The sequence below is a fragment of the Catharus ustulatus genome, chromosome 12 (assembly GCF_009819885.2).
Source record: "Catharus ustulatus isolate bCatUst1 chromosome 12, bCatUst1.pri.v2, whole genome shotgun sequence".
In the NCBI taxonomy this organism is placed as follows: Eukaryota; Metazoa; Chordata; class Aves; order Passeriformes; family Turdidae; genus Catharus; species Catharus ustulatus.
In genome coordinates this window covers 9095329-9119035 of record NC_046232.1, presented here as the reverse complement: position 1 = coordinate 9119035, position 23707 = coordinate 9095329, and the positions used below count along the sequence as shown (strand labels likewise).

Below are 23707 nucleotides of genomic sequence, written 5' to 3'. Positions count from 1 at the left end.
GCATAAGAGATGAATTGAAACTTCAGGAAAAAACAGAATAAGATATTAAACAGGCAAACTGTGGTCTTAATAGAACAAGCACTTTGAAAAACCAAAAAGACTGCTGACTCCAGTTATTTTTGATGATGCTTCATCCCCCACTTACATTTTTCTGCACGCTCAAAGCTGCTGTGGCAGGTGGAGGCGTGCTGGGAGTGCAGCACCAAGCAGCAAGGGCAGGGTCTGGGGGTGCCACAACACCTGAACTGGGGTGCCAGCCCCAGTGCCCTGAGCTCAGTGCACAGCCCACAGACACCTCACAGCTCCCCAGCACACACCTGCCCTGACAAAGCTGTTCATCCCCGTGTTACATCAGCTCAACACCACCCTCCCCAGCACTGCGCTGCTCAGCCGCGCCCGTGGGAGCCATTCCCACCCTGCACCTGGCAGGGAAGCCCTGGCAGCTTCTCCTGGAGCCATATCCAACCCAAGATCTGAAAGAAAACAGAAACCCGTTTTTTCACTGTGAAAGAACCAGCAATTAGGTGGTGAAAAATGCCTTCAGACCTGATCTTCCCCGTGGGTGCTGGGCACCAGGCAGGGCAGGGTGGTCGAGCAGTTCCCAAGCAGCCTCAGCCAGGCTCAGGCTGCTCCAGGCAGCACATGAAGGTTTGCTGGCTGCCACCAGCCACAAAGATTTAATTCAAAGCAACCTCCACTCTGTGAGCCTGCATGGCAACCCAACAGGTCCATGCTCAGCAGCACTGGGTTTGGCAGCTTGGCAGGACATCAACACAACAGCCCTGTCACCCCCTCCTTCACAAGGCAGGTGCTTACAGCAATGGCACGAGAGTGAAGGGAACAGGGGCACAGCTATCTTTACTGAAGAAGAGAACCATTACAGCTCTCACAGCAACTAGATTCTGCTGTACAGCTGAGAAAACTCCAAGACGCCCTGTGCCTTGCAGTTACCACATCCCACTACTGGAGCTGAAGCCAGCCATGGCACTACCCACACAGAAAGGGCATGCCAGGGCTGGAGAGCCTAGCCTCTGCTCCAGCACCCTGGAACATGGGAACCACGGCACAGGGGATTCAGCCCTGTGAGCACACACTGCCACACAGGCAGGATCAGAATGAGAGGTCAGAGCTACCCCGGCGCTGCAGCAGAGCCTAGCAACAGACCTGGCAGAAATAACTTGCCTCATCATTATGCAGGTAAGATATGTAATTGCAAACGTCACTGAGGCTGAGGAGAGAATCGTGATCTCTCTGGAGGAGGGGGAAGAGCCACCCTCTGCCACACGTCATTCATCAACTTCAGGATGCAGCTGAAAAGCCTCAAAAAGTAACAGCGGGGAGGAAGCGCGGGCGAATCTCCGCAGCAAAGCCCGGCTCTCCCCTGCCCATCCAGGGGCTCTCGGAGGTTATGGAGCCACCACTGACTCTGACTCCATCCACACTGACAGGCAATCTCAGGGTCTTAATTGCCAAGCACTGCTTCTGCCTTATAATTGTTACTGTGATCAGAATTTCAAACAGTCCCAGAGCAGCAGTTAGTCATAAAATCTATTTCTGGGAGATAGTCGATCTTTCCCCATCCCTCAAAGCCCACGGCCAGGACAGCTGCTTAATAGACTGAAGGAATTCATCCTAACCACTGGGGACCCAATTAGCAGAATGGACTTGGATGAGGGGAAAGGGAAGAGGAAATGCCAGTCATTTCCTACTTACCATATTGAACTGCTGCTGCAGTTTTTCATTGGCATAATTGATACAGAACTGTTCAAAGCTGTTGATTTCGAATGTTTCAAATCTAAAATAGGCATATACTCAAAATTACTAGGGTACTGAAAGAAAAAAAGATTAAATTACCCCAAAATTTTAAATTCCCTCCCTCCAGTTAAACTCATTGAATCATTTCAGGCACAAATAACACAGAACAAGCAAAAAAACACACAGGGAATTGGCAAATTGTACTGCATAGGCAGTTTAGTGATGCTTCCCCTCTAGGCAGGGATGAGGAACTCAGGGAAAGGACTGATGTTCCTGGAGAGCACATTAGCTATCTCTGTCCTCTCTGTAAATGCCACCTTGGAGGAACATGACATGAAAATTGCCCTCTAACTTTCCAAAATGCAACAGATGAATGAACTACTAACAGCAAAAATCTGAAATCCCACTATAAACGTCAAAGTCAGGACAAAGCTCTTAGTGTGTCAAAACTAAACACCTACTTCCTTCAGCTGCAATAAGCAGGTGCTAAAGTTTGGGGGTTTTTTTGTGTGTAATCCATGCAGTGCTAGATGACAGAGACAAGGATGCTCTGCAGTCAGGTAATTATGTAAGAGTGTCACATCTCTGACAAAAACTCACCCATAGATGTCCAACACCCCGATGAAAGAATGCTGTTTTACAGTAGCGTGAAGGGCTTTGTTCACATGATCTACAATCCAGTTAAAGAGATTAGCATAGATATGTTTGGCAAGTGCATCTCTGGCATTGATGGCATGAAGTTTGGAAATTGGCTTGATGTAGGTTTCAGTGGCAGTGGCGAGCTTCCTATGGCAAAGCCAGTGGGACATCTCCTCGTACTCCACACCCATGAGGTCACAGAAGATGGTGAGGGGTTCATGCTTGGGCTAATAAAAACAAGTTCATTAGACATTGAAACAGTATTACCCATAGCAAAGACACAACCATGCAAACAGCACTGCCTGCTTCAGCGATCCTGCAATAAGCAGCAACAGCAGCTTCCTCAGCTCTTCCTCCTTCAAAACACAGCAAGCTGCCTACCCACTTAGCACATTCACACTGCTGAAGTGAATCAGTGAATAAGCTTCCTCAAAGGCATTTATTTTACTATATTTGAGTTCACCAAAATGCTTCACACAGGGAACCTGCAACCTTCAGAAAAAGTAATCATCTGGCATTGCTGGGGTGGGCTTGCTATTTTGAATTGCTACACCTGTCTCAGGCCGAGTGGACAGCAGCTCCTGAGTGGGCTCTTGCCTGCTCACATCCAGCCATGGCAGGGAGTGATGGGCAATGAGGCAATGCAGCCCCAGCCAAGAAACAAGTGGGGAAGGGCTTTAGTGCTCTGGTCTCTTAACAAAGAAATACTTAAAGTGTTTTCTCAGTGAATTCTGGAGACAAACACTAAGAGACTGCAGCACACTAAAGATGTTCTCAAGCTCTCAGTGAACTGTACAAGAGAAAAAACTGAGCTTTGTTTAACTGGGTAACATCAACCAGCAAGGCTTGTATGTTGAGCTAGGTATATAAGATTTCTGCATAAAGATCAGTGCAGTGCAGTTACCACTCAGTAAGATACTACACTTTGTGACTAACATGCAAACTGATCACTAGAAATCCAGGAGGACAGACAGGTCTGTCCTCCTCAGGAGCTCCCCTAGCACTGCCTCCTCATCATGCTTCCCTTGCACCTGCTGGCTCAGCAGCACACTGACAAGCATGCCTTGACAAGGACAGATGGCACAGGACTGTTACCACATGTCCTACAGCTTCAGGGTACATCAGCTTTAAATATTTCCACATCCTTGTGACTTCTCTGGGGCTTTTTCTAGTTCTTACAGCATATAGGCTCCATGCAGCTACACCTCCAAAATCCAATTAACTGAGTATGTTTTACTGGTTTGGAAGATAGTAATAAAGTAAGAATAATTATGATCACTGCACAAAAGAGTGTCACATTAGGGTTGCTCAAGCTGACATTAAACAAACTGATTCCCTACCACAGCAGCACAGGGAGCCCTTTGCTGAGCACCCTGCAGCACCACTGCTCCTGCCAGCAGTCTGCATGGCACACAGCTCTGTGGGGCCATGGCTACTGCCAGAGAGCAGCACAGCCCAGGCAAAGCCCCTGAGCACACATTCACCACTGCCTGCCAGGTGTTGTCAGGCCAGCACAGGGCTGCACAGGAACCTGCAGCTTTTTACCAGCTCAGCCAGTGGGATTCCTGCACTGGAGAAACTCATCCCAACACAGGCAAGCTTCTCATGTCCCGGGGCTCATCAGCTTTCTACCTGCTATCATTAAATGACATTTCTTTGTAGTGACAACCTTTATAAGACACCAAGGAGCCAGACTATTGCTGTGGTTTCAAAGCAACTATTAGACCCCACGGGCAGGTGGTGTCAGGGCAGGAACACCAATCTCTCTGGCCCCATGAAGGCCCTGCTGGCTCAGCTCCACAAACAGCCACTGCAGATTCTTGAGAAAGGGACTGGCAGTGAGAAAAGAAAAAAACTCTGAAAGTGTGGCTACTATTGCAAGAGAGAGAAACATGAAGGCTGTGCAGGTCAGCAGTGGACATTCAAAGGGAGGCAGAAGAAAAATTTGGTCACTAAAGAAGAGACCAGCCAGAACTGTTTTGTTTCTCATCTCCAGAATATGGATAAGAAACCTGGGCCCTCAAATGAGGGGGTTTTTCAGATCAGACTATGCAGTCATCATTGCTGATCTCCAAGGCAAAAAAGAACTGATAAAACCATGACACTTAGATGACTCACACAAATCGTATCTGTATATCCTATGCTCATGTCTAGACATCCCAGAGGACTCTGCAAAGCATTTATTTTGCAATTATTTAGGGCATTCTGGCACTTCATGTCAAAAAAACCTATCTGGCAAAGCATTTACTGTGTGCAGGGAAGGTATTCATGTAGGAATATAAAGATCTAGACACCTGCTCAGGACATCAAAGCTAGCCTGCTTACTAGACATTTCTAGGACAAATCAATTACAGTTATAATTGTCTACCAATGTTATAATACAGAGAGTACTGTCTAAAGCCTCTAAACTCAGAAGAGTTGAATTTATCTGCAAACAACTGAAAATGTTAGCAAATTAGAAATAAACCATTTCCATTTTACTCTTTTTCAGAAGAGGTCCCTGCAAACAAGCAGAAGGCAGACCTGTCAGAGTGCAAACCATGCCCTTCAGCTCATCTGCTACTCACAGGAACAGTGCAGCTGTCAGAATCCCGAGATGCAAACTCCACGTTGCCCAAGTGAAGGATGCCAGCAAGGATTCGAAAAATTCCCATCTGGTAGGAATCACTAATCCCTGGAAAAGGATGAATAAAATGTTTTGAATGGAGAGAGCTGCAGTTGATGAAAAAATTTATTAAGGAGAGAAAAACTGTGACTGCTGTGTGTGACTTTGACATTTGACAGTACTAATTGGCTCCACTTCTATAAAAAACATTTTACAACCAGATGAAAAAAAAAATCCATTAAAATGAATCATTTAATTTGCTGTTTCAAAGTGCTTTGTCAGTGACCTCCAGCACTGTATATGTTACACCAAGGGAATCCACCAGTTATGTTCACATAATGTGTGCTCCTCTTAGATTTATAATTCTAGTACAATTTAAATACCTTCTTCATGCAATACACGTACCTCAGCCCCAAAGTTTATCAAATTCTCCTGGTTTTAAACAATACAGAGTATGAAAAAATATACACAGATAATACAGAAAACACTTGCTAGAGTATCAGATTTAGGATATGACTGTGATGTACCAATTACCTAGCAAAGTGCAGGCCTGCCTGGTGTTCACCATTTCCTTAGCATCATCAACACCATCAATCATGGGGCTCCCACCTTGCTTTGTATAGTGAAAGAAATTTGCATTCCCTGTAATAATAAAAAATACATATTTTACACATATGGATGCAGAAATTCACAGCACATCTGTAAAGCTAGGTCATGATTAAGTTGTTCTTGGCAGAATCCATGATCTGACATATATTTTTGCCTTCTGGCTCATAAGACACACTTATTCTAAAGAGTAGTTTTTTCAATATTTAACTGTGCAAGTAAGTATTCTTTTAGCTACCTGGGACCCACAGCAGGTCCTCAAGCATATTCTCTACCTAACCTTGGTTCAGACTTCCACAGCTGTGCAATAATCACTTTGGAAGCAGTTACTCTTCAGCTGCTTACCTGAGCCCACCACAAATGCAGCACCCACAGAGCTGAGAGCAGCAGCACTTTGGAAATATGCTCCAATAGCACAGATATTACTGTGCTATGACTGCATCAGGATATTATTTTTTGCCCATTTTGTTCTCTTTTCTAATTTATGGCCTGGCTCAGCCTTATGAGTGTGATCCATTCAGGCTGAGAAGGTGAGGTTGGAGAAGAGAGAGCTTCATACTGCTCTGGGGACAGCACTGGGCTCCACTGGGACACCAGCAGCTCTCCTGTGTGAGTTCCTATGGTTTCACTGGCCGTGCTTCCAGCTGCACTAACAGACTCCTTTTCTTCTGATCAGCTAAGCTTCCAAGAATGCTGAAAGAGAAGTCTGCTAAATGGCTTCTTCAGTTATAATTACATCAGTTCCTTTCTTTCCTGTGTTAGCAGATGTGAATCCTAAATGTGCCAGCGTGGTGCAGAAGAGCAGAGAAACACTCTCAAACCAGAAAAGTATTTCAGAAACCAGCACAGGCTGTGCCGTTTTCCTACCATGAAACCAACTTTTAAAAACATACAGGAAGCACTGCAATTTAAACTGAATTTTTTAAATGATGAAATGATTGTCTCAGGTCATCATCATGCTCTTCTTCTACAAAGCACCAACTCCTGTAAAATGAGAAACCCTTCTTCTATCAACATTTTAATTTGATAAAAGAAAAAATTCTCTCATCTGCTTTTTGATCACCAGGTTAACAGATTGTAAAGTAAATGTTGCTAACAGCCCAAGTAAAAGTATGCAGATTCAAAATAAGCTTTTCAGATGCTTATACCAGAAAGGGTAAAATTCTCTAGTGGCTGGAACAATGGAAAAAAGTTTTTAAAGAACTAAGAGAAAAGCATTTCACCCTCCAGGACATAGTAAGCCCTATTGATTGCAACTGCAGTGTATTAGAGTCTGCTGAATAAACAAATCTGTTACTTTTGTTGTATCAGAAAACCGCAAAGTTCAAGGTCTATCATTTTAGTTATTTTCAATACCTTTTAGTACTTGAAGATTTAAAAGTTTAGAATTTAAAAGCCAGCAATTCTTCATTTGTGCCTTTGGCTCAAAAAGCTCAGAGATGCTGCTTTGTCCCTACAATCACACAACATAACAACAGTGAATGTCATACCTAATCGTAGAGTTTTAAACTCAGGCAATGCTGCAGAGGCACAAAGCTGGTAAAAGATGTGGTAATTTCTCTCCTCTTCTGCCTTTAAAAAGAAAGGAAATTTTTATTATTCACCACTTAACAAGTGGCAGAAATAACCATGAGCAGAAATTAATTACTATGTATAATCCTTTCTCCAGCAAGAGCATTAAGAGCACAGAAGCCACATGGAAAAAAGAAAGATAAATCAGCATCTATCTCTTCCTTCTTGGTTAATTTAATCCATTTTCAACAGCAAGAAGCATGCAGGCATTTTCATTTAAAAAAAGGCATGATTTCACTGTTCAGAACTGTAGATTACTATTAATTATAGATCAGGATTCTGTAGGTGAATGAAATGATCATATTCAGAAGTTTTTCATTTTCCAAAAATAACTAACACTATTTGCCTCAGCATTTATAGCAAGCTGGTAAAGGAAGTATCTTCCTTGCCAAGGCAAAGCTTGAATTCTAAAATGAAGGACAAACACAGCTCAGGTGGTGATGACTCATGACCAACACCATTATTCTGAACTTAAGCACTATACATTCCTTACCTTCAAACCAAAAAGAAATGAAAAATACTCTCTTTCAGCTAAACCATGTGCTATAACTGTCTTTTACTTTTAAAATACACAACAGCTCATGTAACATCCCCACGTGGTACAAACCATAATTAGTATTAATTATGCCAGTCGAGGACAAGTCCATTTTTACTGAGCTGTAGACTATAAGGCAGGCAAAGATGGAGAGGAGGTGTGGGACAGTGGATTGGTTCAAGTATGACATAACAAAATGAAGAGATTACATCAGCATTACCTGAAACACCACTCTGGATTTTTCCAAGAGGTAAGTTCTCATGTTAGCACCAATGATTCGATACCTCTTATCAAAACCAATTTCAATGTATTTACCAAAGCGACTGCTGTTGTCATTCCTGGTAGTTTTGGCATTTCCAATAGACTGAAAAAAGGGAATGTTGTAAAGGTTAAACAGCTTGTAGAAATTATCACATCTATTTAATCATCTACATGGTTCATAAACACTTAACAACATTAATAATGTCCTGGTTTAAAAATAATCAAAAATTTAACGAAGAACGGTCTCTGCCTGGTCAACAAGTTACATCAAAATGCAGTTATTTCATTAATGTAAGACTGGGAGCTGATATGCCTAGAAATTATTTCACTTCCACATAGTCTAATTTTACAGCTAAAAATCCTTTATTTATCTTTCAAGTCTTTCAAAAGGAAATAAAGAGTCTAACAGAAAGCTCACATACACACAGATTTCTTTCAAGGACTTAGTAAAACTGTAAGAATCATTTCACCTGGATATATTTCTATGTGTAGGTGTATACATACATCTGTAGTACTTGTAACTTTTGAAATCTACCTATTGCAAACCCACAGCCCACTCTGTTCTGCCTGGCTAACAGTTTATCATTACTATTACTCTCTAATCACCACATTTCCAAACTATTTCTACAAACAAAAAAATTAAAAATATTTATCGTGTGCCTAACCATAACATAAAATTAACATGCACAGACTTGTGTCTGTGTCTGTCTGCCTGGAATTGAACCCCTTCTGCAGCAGCTTGGTTACTGACCCAGAGACAGCCCTCAATGCTGCCCTGCATCTTCCTGAACTTTCTCAGATCAATTCAGTACAGCTTCACACACAACAAACAATACTCTGTGCATTTCCTCTGTATTACATGTCCTGGGATGTCCAGGGCAAGGAATGACTGTGGATCCTACATGGTGCAGTTCTGCCTTTCCTCATCAGCATTAGGGTTCACCCCACAACAGGTACCAGCAGGATACACCACAATTCAAGACATGCAAATCACAACATGCTGAACTTCAAAGAAAATCATTTTCTCTTCTCACTCAGACCATGTTTCAGACATCATACAGCAGTTCACCTTCTAAAAAGTTCCTAAAGGTATCTCTGCATCAAAAGGAATGCCATTTGGAATGACTGAGATGCAGCACACTGCCCCTCATCACATGGCACTGTGTGTGTTACTAAGCCCTAAGTGCACCACTGTATCTGTGTCCAACTTTCACAGTCCTCACAGCCATCCACTGGAACTCTGCACTGAAATAAACTTGAGAAAAAACAAATGAGAGCAGGCAGCACTGCTGAGTGTCCCAAATCTGTAAGCAGAAGGCCAGTGAATGGGTCAGAGCAGCTGGTACAGCCTGGGAAGTGGGATTAGACTTTCAGAAACCCCATGAGAGCAGCAGCAGCACGCACTCCCAGCAGAGCAGATGTCAGTGAGCATCAGATGGACAGCTGCTGGAAAGGATCTAGGAATAAACTGCATCTCTGCAGTTCTAAGAAACATCAAATTCATTCAAACTGAATACTCTTAACTGTACTCTTGTGGTTTTTTGAAAGAAGAAAATTATTGCCACTGTGCTATACTTCATTGGGGGTGCTAGCAATATAATACTACAATATTTCAGAAATCAATTCCTTTGAAAGGTATTACTGATAAAACCAGAAAGTCTTTGGGATTATCAGATTGCTTGCCTGAATAGATACAGAGCTGTACTATTTCCAAAGCTACAGAGGGTAATGAAGAATAAGGGGCAGGAAATGACATATAAAGATGCCTTTCAAGACCTACCAATTTCTACATTTGCAATAGGAAAACTATGTAGTTATTGACTATAAAAGTAGTCACTTAAATAGTTGCCAGAAATGTACAATTACCTCTTGACATTACTGAGTATTCATAGGTTAAGATAATGTAATGGTAGCTCATAAAATACTGACATTTAGGCTGTCCAAATAGAAATTTAAAAATAAAATTACCTTCTGCTCCTCAGACTTTACAGTCAGCTTAGCAAATGAGGAGTTTCCTGTTTCTAAAATGAAGCACTCATTTTCTTCCTAAAATATATGGGTTAATTTGTGTTTCTACTGATTTATCAACTGAAGAATTCAAAACATTAATTATGCTATCATAAGAGTCTGTCTCAACATCAAATTTTACAACACTCACTCTAAAGCTAATTTAAAGTTCAAGTTAAAGTTCAAGTGTTGGAAGTTAAAAGGATAACTTTCAACCAATTATAATAATCTTTAAAGCAACTGAAATATGTATTTAGATACACCCACATTCACAAAATTGTCATCCCTAGAAAATAAAAATAAAGCACCACCACTGATTTTTAGTGAATGAAGAAAGGGTATAGATGGGAAGGTCTTTTAGTCCTCAATTTAAACTTCTTTGCTTTTGGAAATTAATTCAGATAATTAGTGGTGAGCTAATGGCCACTGACTGGGAGGGAAGCCCAAGGACCGAGAGCAGGATGTTTGCTTTGGGCTTTGAGACCAAACAAAAGAAGTGGTGCAGGGAAACCTGCAGAGTTTACATTTGACCCAGCACACACCCCAGCACAGAGCTGTCCTGCAGAGCCTCTCACCAGAGCTGTCCCTGCAGGCTGATGGTGAGGAGCCCTGGTCCCACAGCCTGGGCAGGGCAGGGCTCAGCCCCCAGCCCATCAGCCACACAGGGGATGTCAGCATGGCCTGGGTGGGAAGTGGCACTGCCTGCAAACCCTGAGCACTGCAAGGAGCTCTCTGGGGCCAGCTCACATCTGCCACTGCTCCCCTGGGGCAGCTGCAGCTCCTTGGCTTCCTCCCATGGACATTTGGATGAGTCACAGCACAGCACAGCTTGTTTTATCCCACAGAAGAAATTTCCAAACACCACACAGCACCACAAACCAGGCACAATTACCTTGTGACAGACACACACAACTGTGATGGGGCAGCTATAGTTTGAGTATCATGAGCTCCTCATGCCAGGAGGAAAGGAGGAATAAAACACAGTTCATTTTTAAAAATACCTGAGAAAAAAAACAATGGTAGCATTTTGCATTTCACATTTCACTGAATGCACTCTATTTCCTCATGATCCTACACACTATTGCAGAGAGATGCCCAACATCTTCCAAGGCATCAGTGCTCCCACAGCATTTTCCTAGGCTGTTCACAGGCATGAGTGTGTGTGTGACTATGGACAGAGTTACTTCTCTCCAGAAATTCCCCCAAGACTTTCTCTCTCATGAATCATTTCTTAACACAGTTCCTTAACTTCAGCCACAACTTCTCCATATGGAGGCAAAGACATGTGAAACAATTCAGATAAGTCTGAGAAATCTTTTCTGTTTGGCTGTGACATCAGAAGCAGTGTCTCCTGAGCTTCCCAGAGAACAGAGACCCTGCAGCAGGAGGAATTGTAATGTCCTCTCAAAGTCTATTGCCAGCACCTGCCCTCCAAAGCCAATGTCTTTGGGACTTGACTACAGTTGGTTACAGCAATTTCCAGAACTGAAACATGAGTCTGAGCTAATTATAACAAAATGATGTCTTCCAATGTGGTTCTTTCCTCGCAAAGAAGCTATGTGCATCCAATGCAACTTTGTTTTCTTGGTCTCTCTACTTTTATTTCCTAAAATTTAACATTTGCTTTATTTCCTTACAGAGTACAATCTACTGGCTCCCACTGTGTGATGTACATATTTAGTGGGTAAGGCCAATAGTTTTATCCTCTTTGGATACACACAAAAAAGTCTTCTCCAATTGCATTTGGCCAGCAGTCTGGGAACTACAAGCTACAAAGCTGAACAGACTTAAAGCAGTATTCACATAAAAATTACTTTATGTGAAATACATTAACAATATTGAAACATTACCTCCCATCTTCTCTCAGTCTTTCATAAAATGTTACCAAAATGACACCTAAAGCAACTCCTTGTAAATGGATTAAACACAAAATTTGAACGTAGATTTCAGTGGTTTCAGGAAGTATGGACTGCTCTCTCTACTGAATGCTTCTGTTTGTCCCAGCAATGACTGCAGCTGCAGGGTGAGGTTTGGTGCAGCAGCTCTCTTACCTCCATGATGGGGTTGGAGGCCAAGACCTTCTCCTCAACATTGGCTTCACTGGCAGATCCACTGACTGTGGCAAAGTACCTCATGGCATACTTAGCAGAGACAGTCTTCCCAGCTCCAGACTCCCCACTGACAATGATGGACTGATTGCGCTCATCTCTGAAACACAAACACGTGTTAATTCCCAGCTCTTCTCTCATGGACACTTATTCTCTGTGTCCCAGCTTGGCAACAGCCCCTCCACCATAAATGTTAGCAGTACAGCATAAGGTAAGTGCAGGGGGCAGACACAAGGCAGTTAGTTCCCTGGCTGGGCTGCCTGCCAGCAGGATGCTCCTCCAGCAGGGATGGATGCTGCTGGGACAGTCCAGCCAGCCAGCAGAGCTGCTCTGGAGAACCTGGCTATGGCAAAGATCTGTTACTGCTATTCACTACATGCTTCTGCAGCTACTTCTATCCAGAGTCTGTGGTACAGTGCTCCTCTAAAGTATCAGTGCTCATTAGTAAAGATCATGAATGCCATCTTACAGAGGGAGAAATCAACAGCAGAGTCAGCCACAGAAACCTTTCGTCCCTCTGCTCTAATCACCAGCTTATCCCAGAATTGTTCTGAATCTGAAAAATTCAAGTGTGGCTGTTCAGGACACAGATAGCAGCTCTGGAGTGAAGACAGTCCCAAAGTCGTGAAAAAATTTCTTCTCTTGTGAAAAAGAATAATTTCCATTTCCTCCTAAAACAATTTTCTCACAACTCAAAGAGAACTCTGTGCATAAACCCACATATATGAGTAAACAACACATTACAAAATAACACAGAAATTAACATTAACAGAGCCTGAAACCTTTTAAATCAAGACCATATGTGTTTTATACAGTTTTTACATTTTCAGAGCAAATGAAGTTAAAATAAAAGGTATTTTGAAGTATTCCTATGAATTGGGTAAGCTTAATCCTATTTTACACACTAACATGAGAAAAGGTGAAAGGAAGAATAAAACTTTCCCCCAAAGCTTTACAGAGCTGGGGCTGGAGCACAGAGAGCAGAGCCAAGGCACAGACCAGGCTGTCCTTGCAGCACAGGAGCTGTGAATGACACTGCAGGCACCTCCATGTCCAGCACAGTGACAGTCTGCAGGCTGCCAATGGCATCAGGAAATGCTGGGCACAGGAACCAAAGACATATGCATGGAAAAACTGTCTGTGGTTTCTGTAGCCTAAAGGCCTGGCAGAAGACCTGGATTCTGTTTCTGGGATGATAAAAAGAACCCTGCTGATGAAATAATGAAGCTATTTATCAAACATGTATAAATTAAATGTGTTCCTTTCCTGTGTTTGGTTTGTCCCCCCAGTCAAAAATTGGTGATTTTGTCTCAAACCGGTGTTACGTGTCATGCTTCAGAGCCCACTGGTACCCCAAGACATCACCAGCCCCAAATGGAACCAGGATTGTGTGCACATCCCTCAGCATGGCCTCTAGTGCACCATGGCCCTAGAGGTGACAGCCCCTCCTCCTCCTCCTCCCTCCCAGGATGAAGTCAATGCTTGTGACAGCCCCAGAGGCAGCTCACACACCTCGGGTGCCCCCAGGCTTCCCACCTGGCAGAGGAATGGTGACCATCTCCATCTCCCACCCTGGAGTTCAACACCATCCCCATCCAATCAGTTTGGTCTCCCATGGTGCACTGATGGAACCACTGCTGCCTGCTCTCTCCAAGGGAGGACTGGTTTGGGTGGTCATCAATACAAACATCAGCCACCTCAACTGACCTACTCTGTCCAGTCAAGCCAATTTCAGTCCCATCAGAAATGAGGGCACTGTGAACTGGACAAGAACCCACAGGAACTGTTGAGTTAGGCCCAGTAATTATCTGTGTAACAACTATTTACAGACTCTGCTGCAATTCTCAAGCTGCCACCTTATCTTCAAACACAATGCCAGCCCTCAGATAAGAGCAAGGCTCCAGCACCCACTTTGTGCTGCTCAAAGCCACAGGCTGAAGGAGCCTCTGGTTCTGTCACCCATCCCTGGGAGAGCCAAGGTAGTATTTGTCTAATCAAATTAAGGTACCAGTTGAGGCAGATTTTCCACATTTTGGTAAAAAGAATTTACTTGGAATGGCTGAGTGTTGCTTTAAATTTAATAGCAAAGTGTTAAGAAGATCAAAAGCAACCTAATTTTATGTTCTCAACTTGCATGTAACACATGCAATAGGTGTGAATGACTGCAGCACAGCTCTGACACTCAGACACAGCACGCTGCCAGCCTCAGGGAGTCGTGGGAAAGCAGAAGTGCTCAGCTGATAACCCAGCATGGGCAGCCCAGGTCACACACACCCAGCTGCCAGAGATGCCAGCCTTGGCCACAAGTCTCATCTCTCCCTCTGATGAGACCTCATGACTGTGGCCATCCAAGCCTCTCTGCAGCATCTTGAGGGAGCTCTGTGTGTCTGGGCTTGCACTAACAACTAAGATCCCCAGCTGGAAAATGAAGAAGAAACACTCTGGTTTGTTCCCCACTCCCCCTGGCAGAGCTCACTGGTGGCAGACAGAGGTGTGTGGGAGAGCCTGTGGCTCAGGAAGCTGCAGGAGCTACATGGATCCTCCTGCTCAAAGAGAGCAGCAGAGGGATGCAGGAGAAATCCAAGTAAATGCCTAAACTCCACACCTAAATGGGACTACCAGTAACAAACAATTTTGTTCTTCCACAGACAGTTCCTGCAGTGAGTCAAAACCAAACATTTCTTCATAGGATTGGCACCATTCCCTCTTTTTATCTCCTGTGCTCTTTCAAATAGAAAAAATAAAACCCCATGCCACTCAAAAACACAAAACTTCTGGTCTGATTTCAGGAACTGCCTAACACAGGAGATAGGCAACAACATAACAAGCTTTCCATTTGTAGATCACCAGCTGTTTCATGTATTAAATATCATTAAATAGATGAAGACTGAGGAAGCTCAAGTCTGTGAAATGGATCCCCTGATGGTTAAGATATTTTAGTTCCCAAAGTACAAAAAGCTCTCAGAAAAATCAAGGAATGCAAACTCCTTCAGACTTCTGACAAAAAAGACTTCTGACAAAACTGTCAACATAAAACAAGCTCTTTTGCCAAGAAAGGACATGGAAATAAAGGTGTCCCATTCTAGCTGTCACATTCCTGAAGGACACATGTGGGAGCATGGAAAGTACAAACTGGTTTTGCAATCCTTAAGTCTCTTCTCAGGAATTCCACTTTTACAAAGACAGTAATGAAAAAATTAGTTTGAAACAGATTCTCCTTAAGAATACTGTTGTTAATTAGCCAGAGTTTCTTTCCCCCATGTCATAAGATATGAAGACTACTCTTCTCCTCAGCACACACTCGTGCCCAGGAATAAAGGATCCATTATTATATTCCTGTGTAAGCACACACACACACACACACACCATTGCACACACTGGCTAGAGAAGAGAGGCTTTGCTCTGTGTGAGCTGAAAACATTGCTGCTGTCCCTTCTGCAGTGACTCTGTGTCTGCAGCAGCCACACCATCATGACAAACAAAGGGCTCCTCAGTGGCTCAGCAGTGTCCTCCTGCCAGCGCTCCATCCACGCTCAGGGCTGCTCTTGTCTCAGCAGTACATTAATCCATTGTGCTGCTTTAACACACTGCAGTGCCCATCCTCTAGCATATTATTCTTTGTGCTTCTTGGCAGAGAGAAAGGAAAGCACAACAAAATGCCCGAGATCACACTGGGCATTTGAAGGAGAAAAGACAGAGCGACACAAACCCAAAGAGCAGCAGGGGATGAGCTCTGAGTGCCACAGCCCCAGGGATACCTGGCTTAGGGACATCCTGCCACAGGCACTGAGATATTCAGTCCTGGAGGAGGGTGGGGTGGTCCTGCCAGGCAGCTGTGCCAGCTCAGCAGAAAGCTCCTTAGTGACATAAAACTTCAAAGAAACAAAACACCACATTTAAAAGTAAAATAACAAGTAAACTAGCATCAAAGCCCCTTGGATGATGTATGAAATGCAGTGAGAATTATTTTTTATGATTTAGTATAAGTAGTGGTCTAAAAAATAGCCTCTGTTTACGTCAAATGAAATTTTCATAATCAGGCTGTGTTAGAAACAAAACAAAATTTAAAAGACCATAACAAAGGAAAAAAAAATCCCCAGAAAACCAAAGTGACACCACCCAAGTTCTTTCTCAGATATATACAACACCTTTGGAGTTATTTTTAGTTAAACCATTAGCCCCTGACCTTTGACCTGACACACTGAATACTTAAAATGTTGCTAGTCAGAAAACAAAAGCTATAATTAAAACTTTCAGCCAATGAAACAAGTAAGTAGGGCAACAAGCTTGATGTGTGACAACAGCTTGCAGTCAGATGCCACATTTTATCCAAAATTTCACCTTCTTGCAGTTTTTTCCCTGCATAAAACACCTAAGTAGGTGATTTTAAAATTAAGATTACTTCTTAATGGAGGGAACATTTTAATTATGCTTTTGCAAACAGAAATGAGGAAAAGCAATGTGGGAGATGAAAGGTGGAGGAGTCCTCTTTCCCCCAAAAGCAGACAGCAATCAGATCCTAGCACACAGAACTACATCCCTGTGATGCAATATTAAGCCAAATTATCTTGAAAAGATAAGACTGAAACAGTTTGGGAGCAATTTCCCACTCATGGAAACACCAGGTTATGTTCAGGCATCAGTCAGGATCATTCAGCTTTTGCTGCTCCTGAACAGCAGAAGAATAAAGGAATGACAAAATTACATCAAAAGTGCCATTTTAAGGTGTCAGGTCCATACACTTCACAAGCTGAAATTTGAAATTATAGACTGAAATTGCTTGCAGTAGTAGAGGATTTGGTTCAGAAATCTTCTGTATAAATTCTCTCAGGCCTGTACTTTGGGAATCATGAGAGGGTAACAGCTATTTCTTGATAAATACAAGAATGAGGACACACTGTGGAACACCTAATTGGTAATTTAAAGTGCTCTCTAACACAAAAAATAATGGTGAACCAGATTTCTGCATAGGCTGGTAATTTTTAAAGACAATTTTACTTTATCTACAAAATTGTGTTGACAGGCAATATGGTTATGAGGAAATTCACTGTCAGAGTGCCAAAACTGAAAATAAGTAGTCTTACCTAGTTCCTGTAAGCTTGAGATTACAGTCTACATAGCAACAGGGGCTTCTAATGCTTTAAATAAATGTCGCAAAATTTAATACCGAAGACAGTTTCTGCTCAAAGAAGGTTCAGCACTGAGGAAGACAGAGTTCTGCAGACTGTCTTGAGATACCTTACACACAGAAAAGGGTTTTGCAGATTATGAATGAAATGAAAAGGCACAAGAAACCAGCAAATGGTTTTAAAAACATCACCTTGCTCTCAAGAGGTGAAAAAACCCTTTGTTGAGGATGTGCATATATCTTAAAGCAATGCTTTTAATAGCACTGGTTGCTTTAAATTTTGTATTTCATAAAAATGTACAGTAGATGCTTTCAGAAGAGCTCAGTGTGGAGGAACTGCTACTCTCATGAGGCCACAGCTGTCAGATATATTGGAAGCAAGAGACTCACTGGGCACCTCCAATTTGTAGAGTGCTGCAACAACACTGGCTAATCATTGAGAGTTGTCATCATCCAGGGCAGCTTTTAACAATTTGTTAAAATTGCTGTCCAATGGAAACATTAAATATTCAGTTATCCAATGGAAAAATTGAGGCAAAAAAAGAAAAATCAGTGCAAGAATTGAAACATCGAAGTTGCTAATATTAAAGGCAGAGTTGTTAATTTTCAAACAATTTTCATTCAAGAGCACTGCACCCACTTAAGCTGCTTCCCACAGAAACCAAAACAGCTTATTGCATCAAAGTCATCACTTCCACAGCAAACTGTCCAAACTGATCAGGATAATCAAGATATCCTTACAGATATTTTTGTTTACCTTCTTCCTCTGTACCAACTGAAAATCCCTCTCTGAAGCAGGAACACTAAAAGTTAAAAACCTCTCTATCAATAAGCATTTCAGAGAGGATTAAAGAAGCCCAAAGCTATTCAACTGAATCATCAAAGCACAACACTTTTTTGTGCTTTTTTTTGCTTCCTGTGACTGATGCATCGGATGTATCACTTGATCTTGGCTTTCAGACTCATGACTCCACAGCAAATAATGTTAAATAAATGTATATAAGCATGCCTCCCACACAAACATCAACTTGGGGAAACAAACAAAAGGAATACACAATAACTGACAACAAAAGAATACAGAAATTATTGACATCAACTTCAATACTCCCATCAATCCATTCATACCCAAGCTATCAACATCACTCACTGGAAAAATTGTAACATTAACAGCTGATTTGAAAAGATTGATGTGGACTTTGAAATGCTTGCCTGTGATAAACTACTTCAAAGCTGAACTCCCTCCATGTCATAACACAGATGAGACTGGCAGAAAAGATCAGAGTGCAATATCCTCAATATATAATGGAGAAAGCAAATCACAGGGCAATTTTATGAGAAGAGCATTAGTACTTACTTTGCCTTTGATCCTAAATCGTCTGTGTTTGTTAACCTTGAGGACAGTGCCAAGGTGTTGATGTTTTTAAAGAAGCTTCTTGTCAGGGTGGTTTGAAGGCCACCACCTCCAGGACATCCTCCCCCCTCACTGCCTCAGTGCTAAAAGATTAATTAATTAAATCTCCTGGCTTTACTTCTTCCCCCCTCCTTGTGGAGTTGCTACTGCTTTATTATTTTCTTTTGGAATAACAGGTTTAGGTTATGGGCGAGGGCATCAATCCCATTGCACATGATCATTTCACTTTTATTTAACTCAAAACAGCACAAACTGTTGCTAAAGACCCGATCCTGTGATCTTCAAAAACTAAAATCCCCTACTGCTCCAATGCAAGTACACAACAAATAGTTTGTGTTTAATCTAGCAGTGACAGTTTGGTCTTCTTTATCTCACCACTGCTCTTCTGCTGCAGTTCTGTGGTGGCAAGATAGACTTGTAAGCCTGAAATTGCTTTACATTTTCAAAACAGGGAATTTTCAATGATCAAAGTACCTGACATGAATTCCCAGGGAAGGAACCTGTGAGTCAGGGAACATTTGGGAGAGATCCTGTTCTCAGCACACACACAAGTACCACCAACATCAATGTGCATCATGCCCATCAAAGACAGAAAAGCAACTTCATGCTTTGCATCCTACAAATGAATTATGGCAGCAGGAAATCCAACCCAAGAAAATAACTTAAAAACTAGTGACATTGCTGAAAGGTCAGATAGGAGTCATTCTGAAATGCTGGCAGCTTTCAAATTTTGCTGCTCTCTCATCAGCTGATCTTCTCTGAGAGACATAGGATTAACCAAGGACCAACAAAAACTTAGTTTAAGCTATGTTTCATGTTTTACACCCAAAGCAGATTTCCAAACCTATCAAGGATACCCATACATATATGCAGCTGACATGATTTAATGTCTCCAGCAGTATAATCAAAATCTGACCAAAGTAAACATCCTATTTTTGCAATCAATCTCTCAGTATCCCCATGGCATATTTGTGATAGCATATGACCAAAATAATCTGCAGTATCTACAGTCAGAACTTTCACAGATCTTTGACAACATGACAAAAAAGCCTGTTTAATAATGATCATTTCCCTCACCATGAGGTACTGGTAACAAAGCCAAAACAAATGAAGCTTACACAATGCACTTAAAATAAATCAGCGTGAGAGTGCTAAATATCACTGCAACTGCTTTATTGAGGTTCCCAAATAACTTAGAAGTACTGCTGTTATAGGACTCACAGAACCAAAGAACAGAAAAATACATCTAATATTCCAAACAGTCTTGGCATATTTATCCACAGAAAAAATTTTGAACTCCTTTTTAATGAAACCCAGCAGATTTCATCAGGTATCAATATACAGCCGAGAGTTCTCTGCAGTATTGAATACTTTGTGGGCTTCACAGGAAGCAGTTTGATTAACTCAGCAAGAAATTTAGGAAGGACCTTCCCAGGCACAGGTGGCCAGCCCCAGCAGGCTGAAGGGAGCTCTGTCTCCTGGGGACTGGCATCTCCCAAGGCACCAAAGGGGAGGCACAGCCGATGAATGCAGGCAGAAGAATAAACCACCAGAAAGACAAAACCATGTTGTAAGATGAATAAGGTTTTGCACAGCTCATCTGAAGGCTCACTAAATATGTCTGATTTCAATAAATGTTGAAATAAATAGTGTTTCCTAAAATTACCAGTGATTGTAAACTTGAAACCAAAACATAGTCACATGTTTTTTCCAGGACACTCTTCTCTTTTCAGCACAAGATGTGGTTTTGGAGTGGTAAAAGAATTTAGCTTTTTCTTGCAGACTCACCTCAAGATCTGCCCTCCCAGTCCCCTGCCACAGTAGGTCCTAGGTTCATTTTTTGGGCAGCTGTGCTCCACTTTTCTGTGATGCTCCCACTGCTATAGTTACTTGGTTCTTCCAGAAGATCAAAATTGCTTTTCCACTTATCTTAAAATAAAAGGCAGTTGTAAAACCCACCAGGGCTGGGAGGTTTAACACTAGTCAATGCAATATATTTAGCTTCACCTTTGCCTAAGGGCAGTGCTGTGTGGCAGCAAACAAGGCTGTGCATGCTCAGCTGCACTCCTTCAGTGCAAAGGCCTTTGAAACTCAGCCCAGGGCATGCAGCATCTGCTAGAAGCCATTATAAAACCTGGCAACTCTACAAACCCAGGATTTGCTTTTCAAACAGAAGTAATTTAACTGTTCAATAAATAAATAAATAAACAAACAAGAATTCATTCAGCAGTTTTCTGATGCTCTTGGACGGATGAAAAGCAGTAGCAGCCAGCTCCAGGCTGCCTTCCCAGCACCTTTCACACTGAGGGCAGGAGGCAACAGCTTGCCCTTCATCAACCTTCCCAATGAATTATTTTAATCACAAAGTTCTTCACAGCCTTAAATAAATTCTGTTATCCTCTGTTTTTGGATTTGGCTAGTGGCCTCCTTAAAATGGGAAGTTCCTCTGCTTTGTGCTCTTACTTTCCAACTGTTTGCCAGCCCGCGCTGCACAAGCCCACCTTGCCATTCTCTGTGCATTCCCTCCCTGGGAGCTCACCTTCCCTGCAACCAGGCAGACCTGCTAAATGCTCCCCCTTCACCTTACTACCCTTACCCTTCATTTTCCAAGGTTCCTTCTTGCAGTGCTGTTTGAACAGCAGGTACAGCCACATCACCACGAGTTCTCAGTGCCAAAGCCTCCAAATTCACCTGTACTGGCACATCCCAGAAGGTGGAGCCTGCCCCAGATAATTTATTTAATTATTTTTTTTTCCACCCTCAGAGGGCTGGTGTGTGGATTAACAAGGTAACATCTGTAAAACACCCAGAAAGTGCTATGTAAGCACCAAGGATGATTATCAGAGACTGAAGTGCTCTGAACCACTCTGTAGTAACGAGATGGGCAAATAGCAAAAGAACACAAAAGAAAAAGTGAGTTTCAAGGGTTTTTCCCCAAAAGCAAGCACAGAATAGCAGCCACATTTCTGTCTGTTCTACCTTCACACGCTGTATCCATTGGTTTATTCAGACTATCTGGATCTAACATGCTCTGGCCTGACACATCCCAGTCTTCACAGATGCCACACATGAACAATTCAGAGAATTCTTCAGCTGCAACCTTGAGTCATAACAATCGCTCCTGACTAAGCAGTAAATTAATTCTTTGTAAAAACATTCACTTCTAATAAGCATGAAACATCAGTCCAATAAACCATGGTCTTTAATCCCTTTTCCAAATATATTTCCAGTTTAACTTGTTTTTTTTAAGCCTAACAGCATTTCTCACTGACATCTTTAGTGGCTGGAGAAGAGAGGATGCTCAGAGCACAGGGGATAGGAAGCTCAGTGCCTGGGAGCAGCTCTGGGCTGATCCAGGCCTGGCCACAGCACACCACCTCTGCCCTGTCCTCTACCAAGCAGGAATTGGGACTCCAGTATTAGAGGAGACAGGCTTGTAAAGTGCCTGGAAGACATAAAACCTTCAGTGAAAGCAAATGTTATTCTGTAATAGATGTTACCTGGCACAGAGACCCCTTAATAAGCTGCAGGAAAGGAGGGCATGAAAAATGCAGCTCATTTTTGTACAGTGAAGCATTGAACTGAACTGCACCAGCAGTGATGTATTCTATTCTCACATATTTTATTGTCAAGCTGGTGTCATCAAGTCACCAGACACAAGACCAGGACTTCTGATTCAGGGGCTCAAGGCCCTGCTTTTGCCACCTTGGTGAACTCACCAAAGCTGCCCTCCCAATCCCCATGTCTGCTTCGACTTATAAAATGGAAGTACTGATGCTGATCTCTTCTCTCTCCCAGAGTAAAGAAGTCTGGCACCTGCTCATCTAATGTGCAAAGCAAAGATGAAATAATATTACTATTCACAACCTGAATTCTCTTGAGTCTGCTCCAGCTGCAAACTCAACCACTCCAAAACAGCTCAAGTTGTTAAGAATCTTTGTTTCTCTTCAACACCAGCTTGCTAAATGTATTCTGCAACACTCTCACAACGAGAAGATGTACTTTTCTGTTTTAATTAGCAAAATGCACCACTTGCCATTATAATTACATCCAGGAAACACAGCTCTTGACTGTAAAAATGTCAAAAGGTGAAAAGATAATGAATTGTCAGTACCATCTCCCAACACATACAAATGAAGAAAACTGAGGTCAGCACATGCTACAAAGCCATGACAGATTGCAGTCCAGAGGAGCACAAAGATGAGCCAGCACTATGCAACTGATTTATCTGGGGATTAATCAGAGGTCACTCCTGCAACAGTTTAGGAAAGCTCCCTGCTTAGCTACCAGCAGGACACCTCACATGAACTCCAGCTTGCAGCTACAACTATACTTAACTCTTCTGTTGCCTAAGAACAATCACTGCTTGGACAGCATCATGTTGTATCAAATTGATTCCCCCATCTGCCATCCTGTACCTGTAACATCATAAAATGCCAGGCTCCAAAATCATGTCATTAGAAAGGAAGATTTTTCCCTTTGCATTCTAACAACAGGGGCCCAGAAATACCAGAAATCTCTTTTCGAGGCAGATATTTAACTCCAGCAGTCCCAGGTCAAGGCCATAAGGGGAGGAAGGCCACTGTGTGTTTGTCCAGCACTCACACAGCAGGCTCTCATTCCATAACTGGATGCAGATCTGTGACAGGTTGTTCATCATCCCTGTCACTGCTCCTGCCAGGGGAAAATACAGTATCTATTCATCAGACACTCAGAGGAGCAGCTGATCAAATGTGCATTTTTATAACAGGACATCATCTTGGGATGCCTGGGACAACCGGAGACTGTCAGTAAAGATGCTTTCAAAACACCTACTCAACAGCTCACCAAGCTTCCTTTTGAACAAAAAGTGATAGAAAAATATCTTCCTGTAGGTGAAATTCATCAGACACACACTGAAAAGCTGACAAAACAGAGAGGCAACCTGCTTATTAAAGGTAATTTAATGAAAAAGCTACACAGTGCCACAAAATAAATCACTATATTTTGTCCAAATAGATAAAGAAAAACTTTGGAAATTGATGCTTTAAACATTGTTGTTTTCCACACTGGTATTCATTAAGGTTTATATGGATCTCAG

The 23707-nt window shown here is 42.4% G+C and overlaps 1 protein-coding gene across 7 annotated transcripts in view; it reads right to left on the bottom strand.

The window, feature by feature from the left end:
- MYO5A (myosin VA) overlaps positions 1–23707 on the bottom strand; it is a 98892-nt gene that overhangs the window by 43844 nt on the left and 31341 nt on the right. For all 7 annotated transcript variants that reach the window (XM_033070252.2, XM_033070250.2, XM_033070251.2 and 4 more), the window contains exons 5-11: positions 12032–12188; positions 7933–8076; positions 7096–7177; positions 5534–5641; positions 4962–5068; positions 2356–2621; positions 1714–1795 (exon numbers count right to left, since the gene is read on the bottom strand). In XM_033070252.2, coding sequence (XP_032926143.1) covers positions 1714–1795; positions 2356–2621; positions 4962–5068; positions 5534–5641; positions 7096–7177; positions 7933–8076; positions 12032–12188 — 946 coding nt within the window. The remainder of the gene's footprint in view (positions 1–1713; positions 1796–2355; positions 2622–4961; positions 5069–5533; positions 5642–7095; positions 7178–7932; positions 8077–12031; positions 12189–23707) is intronic.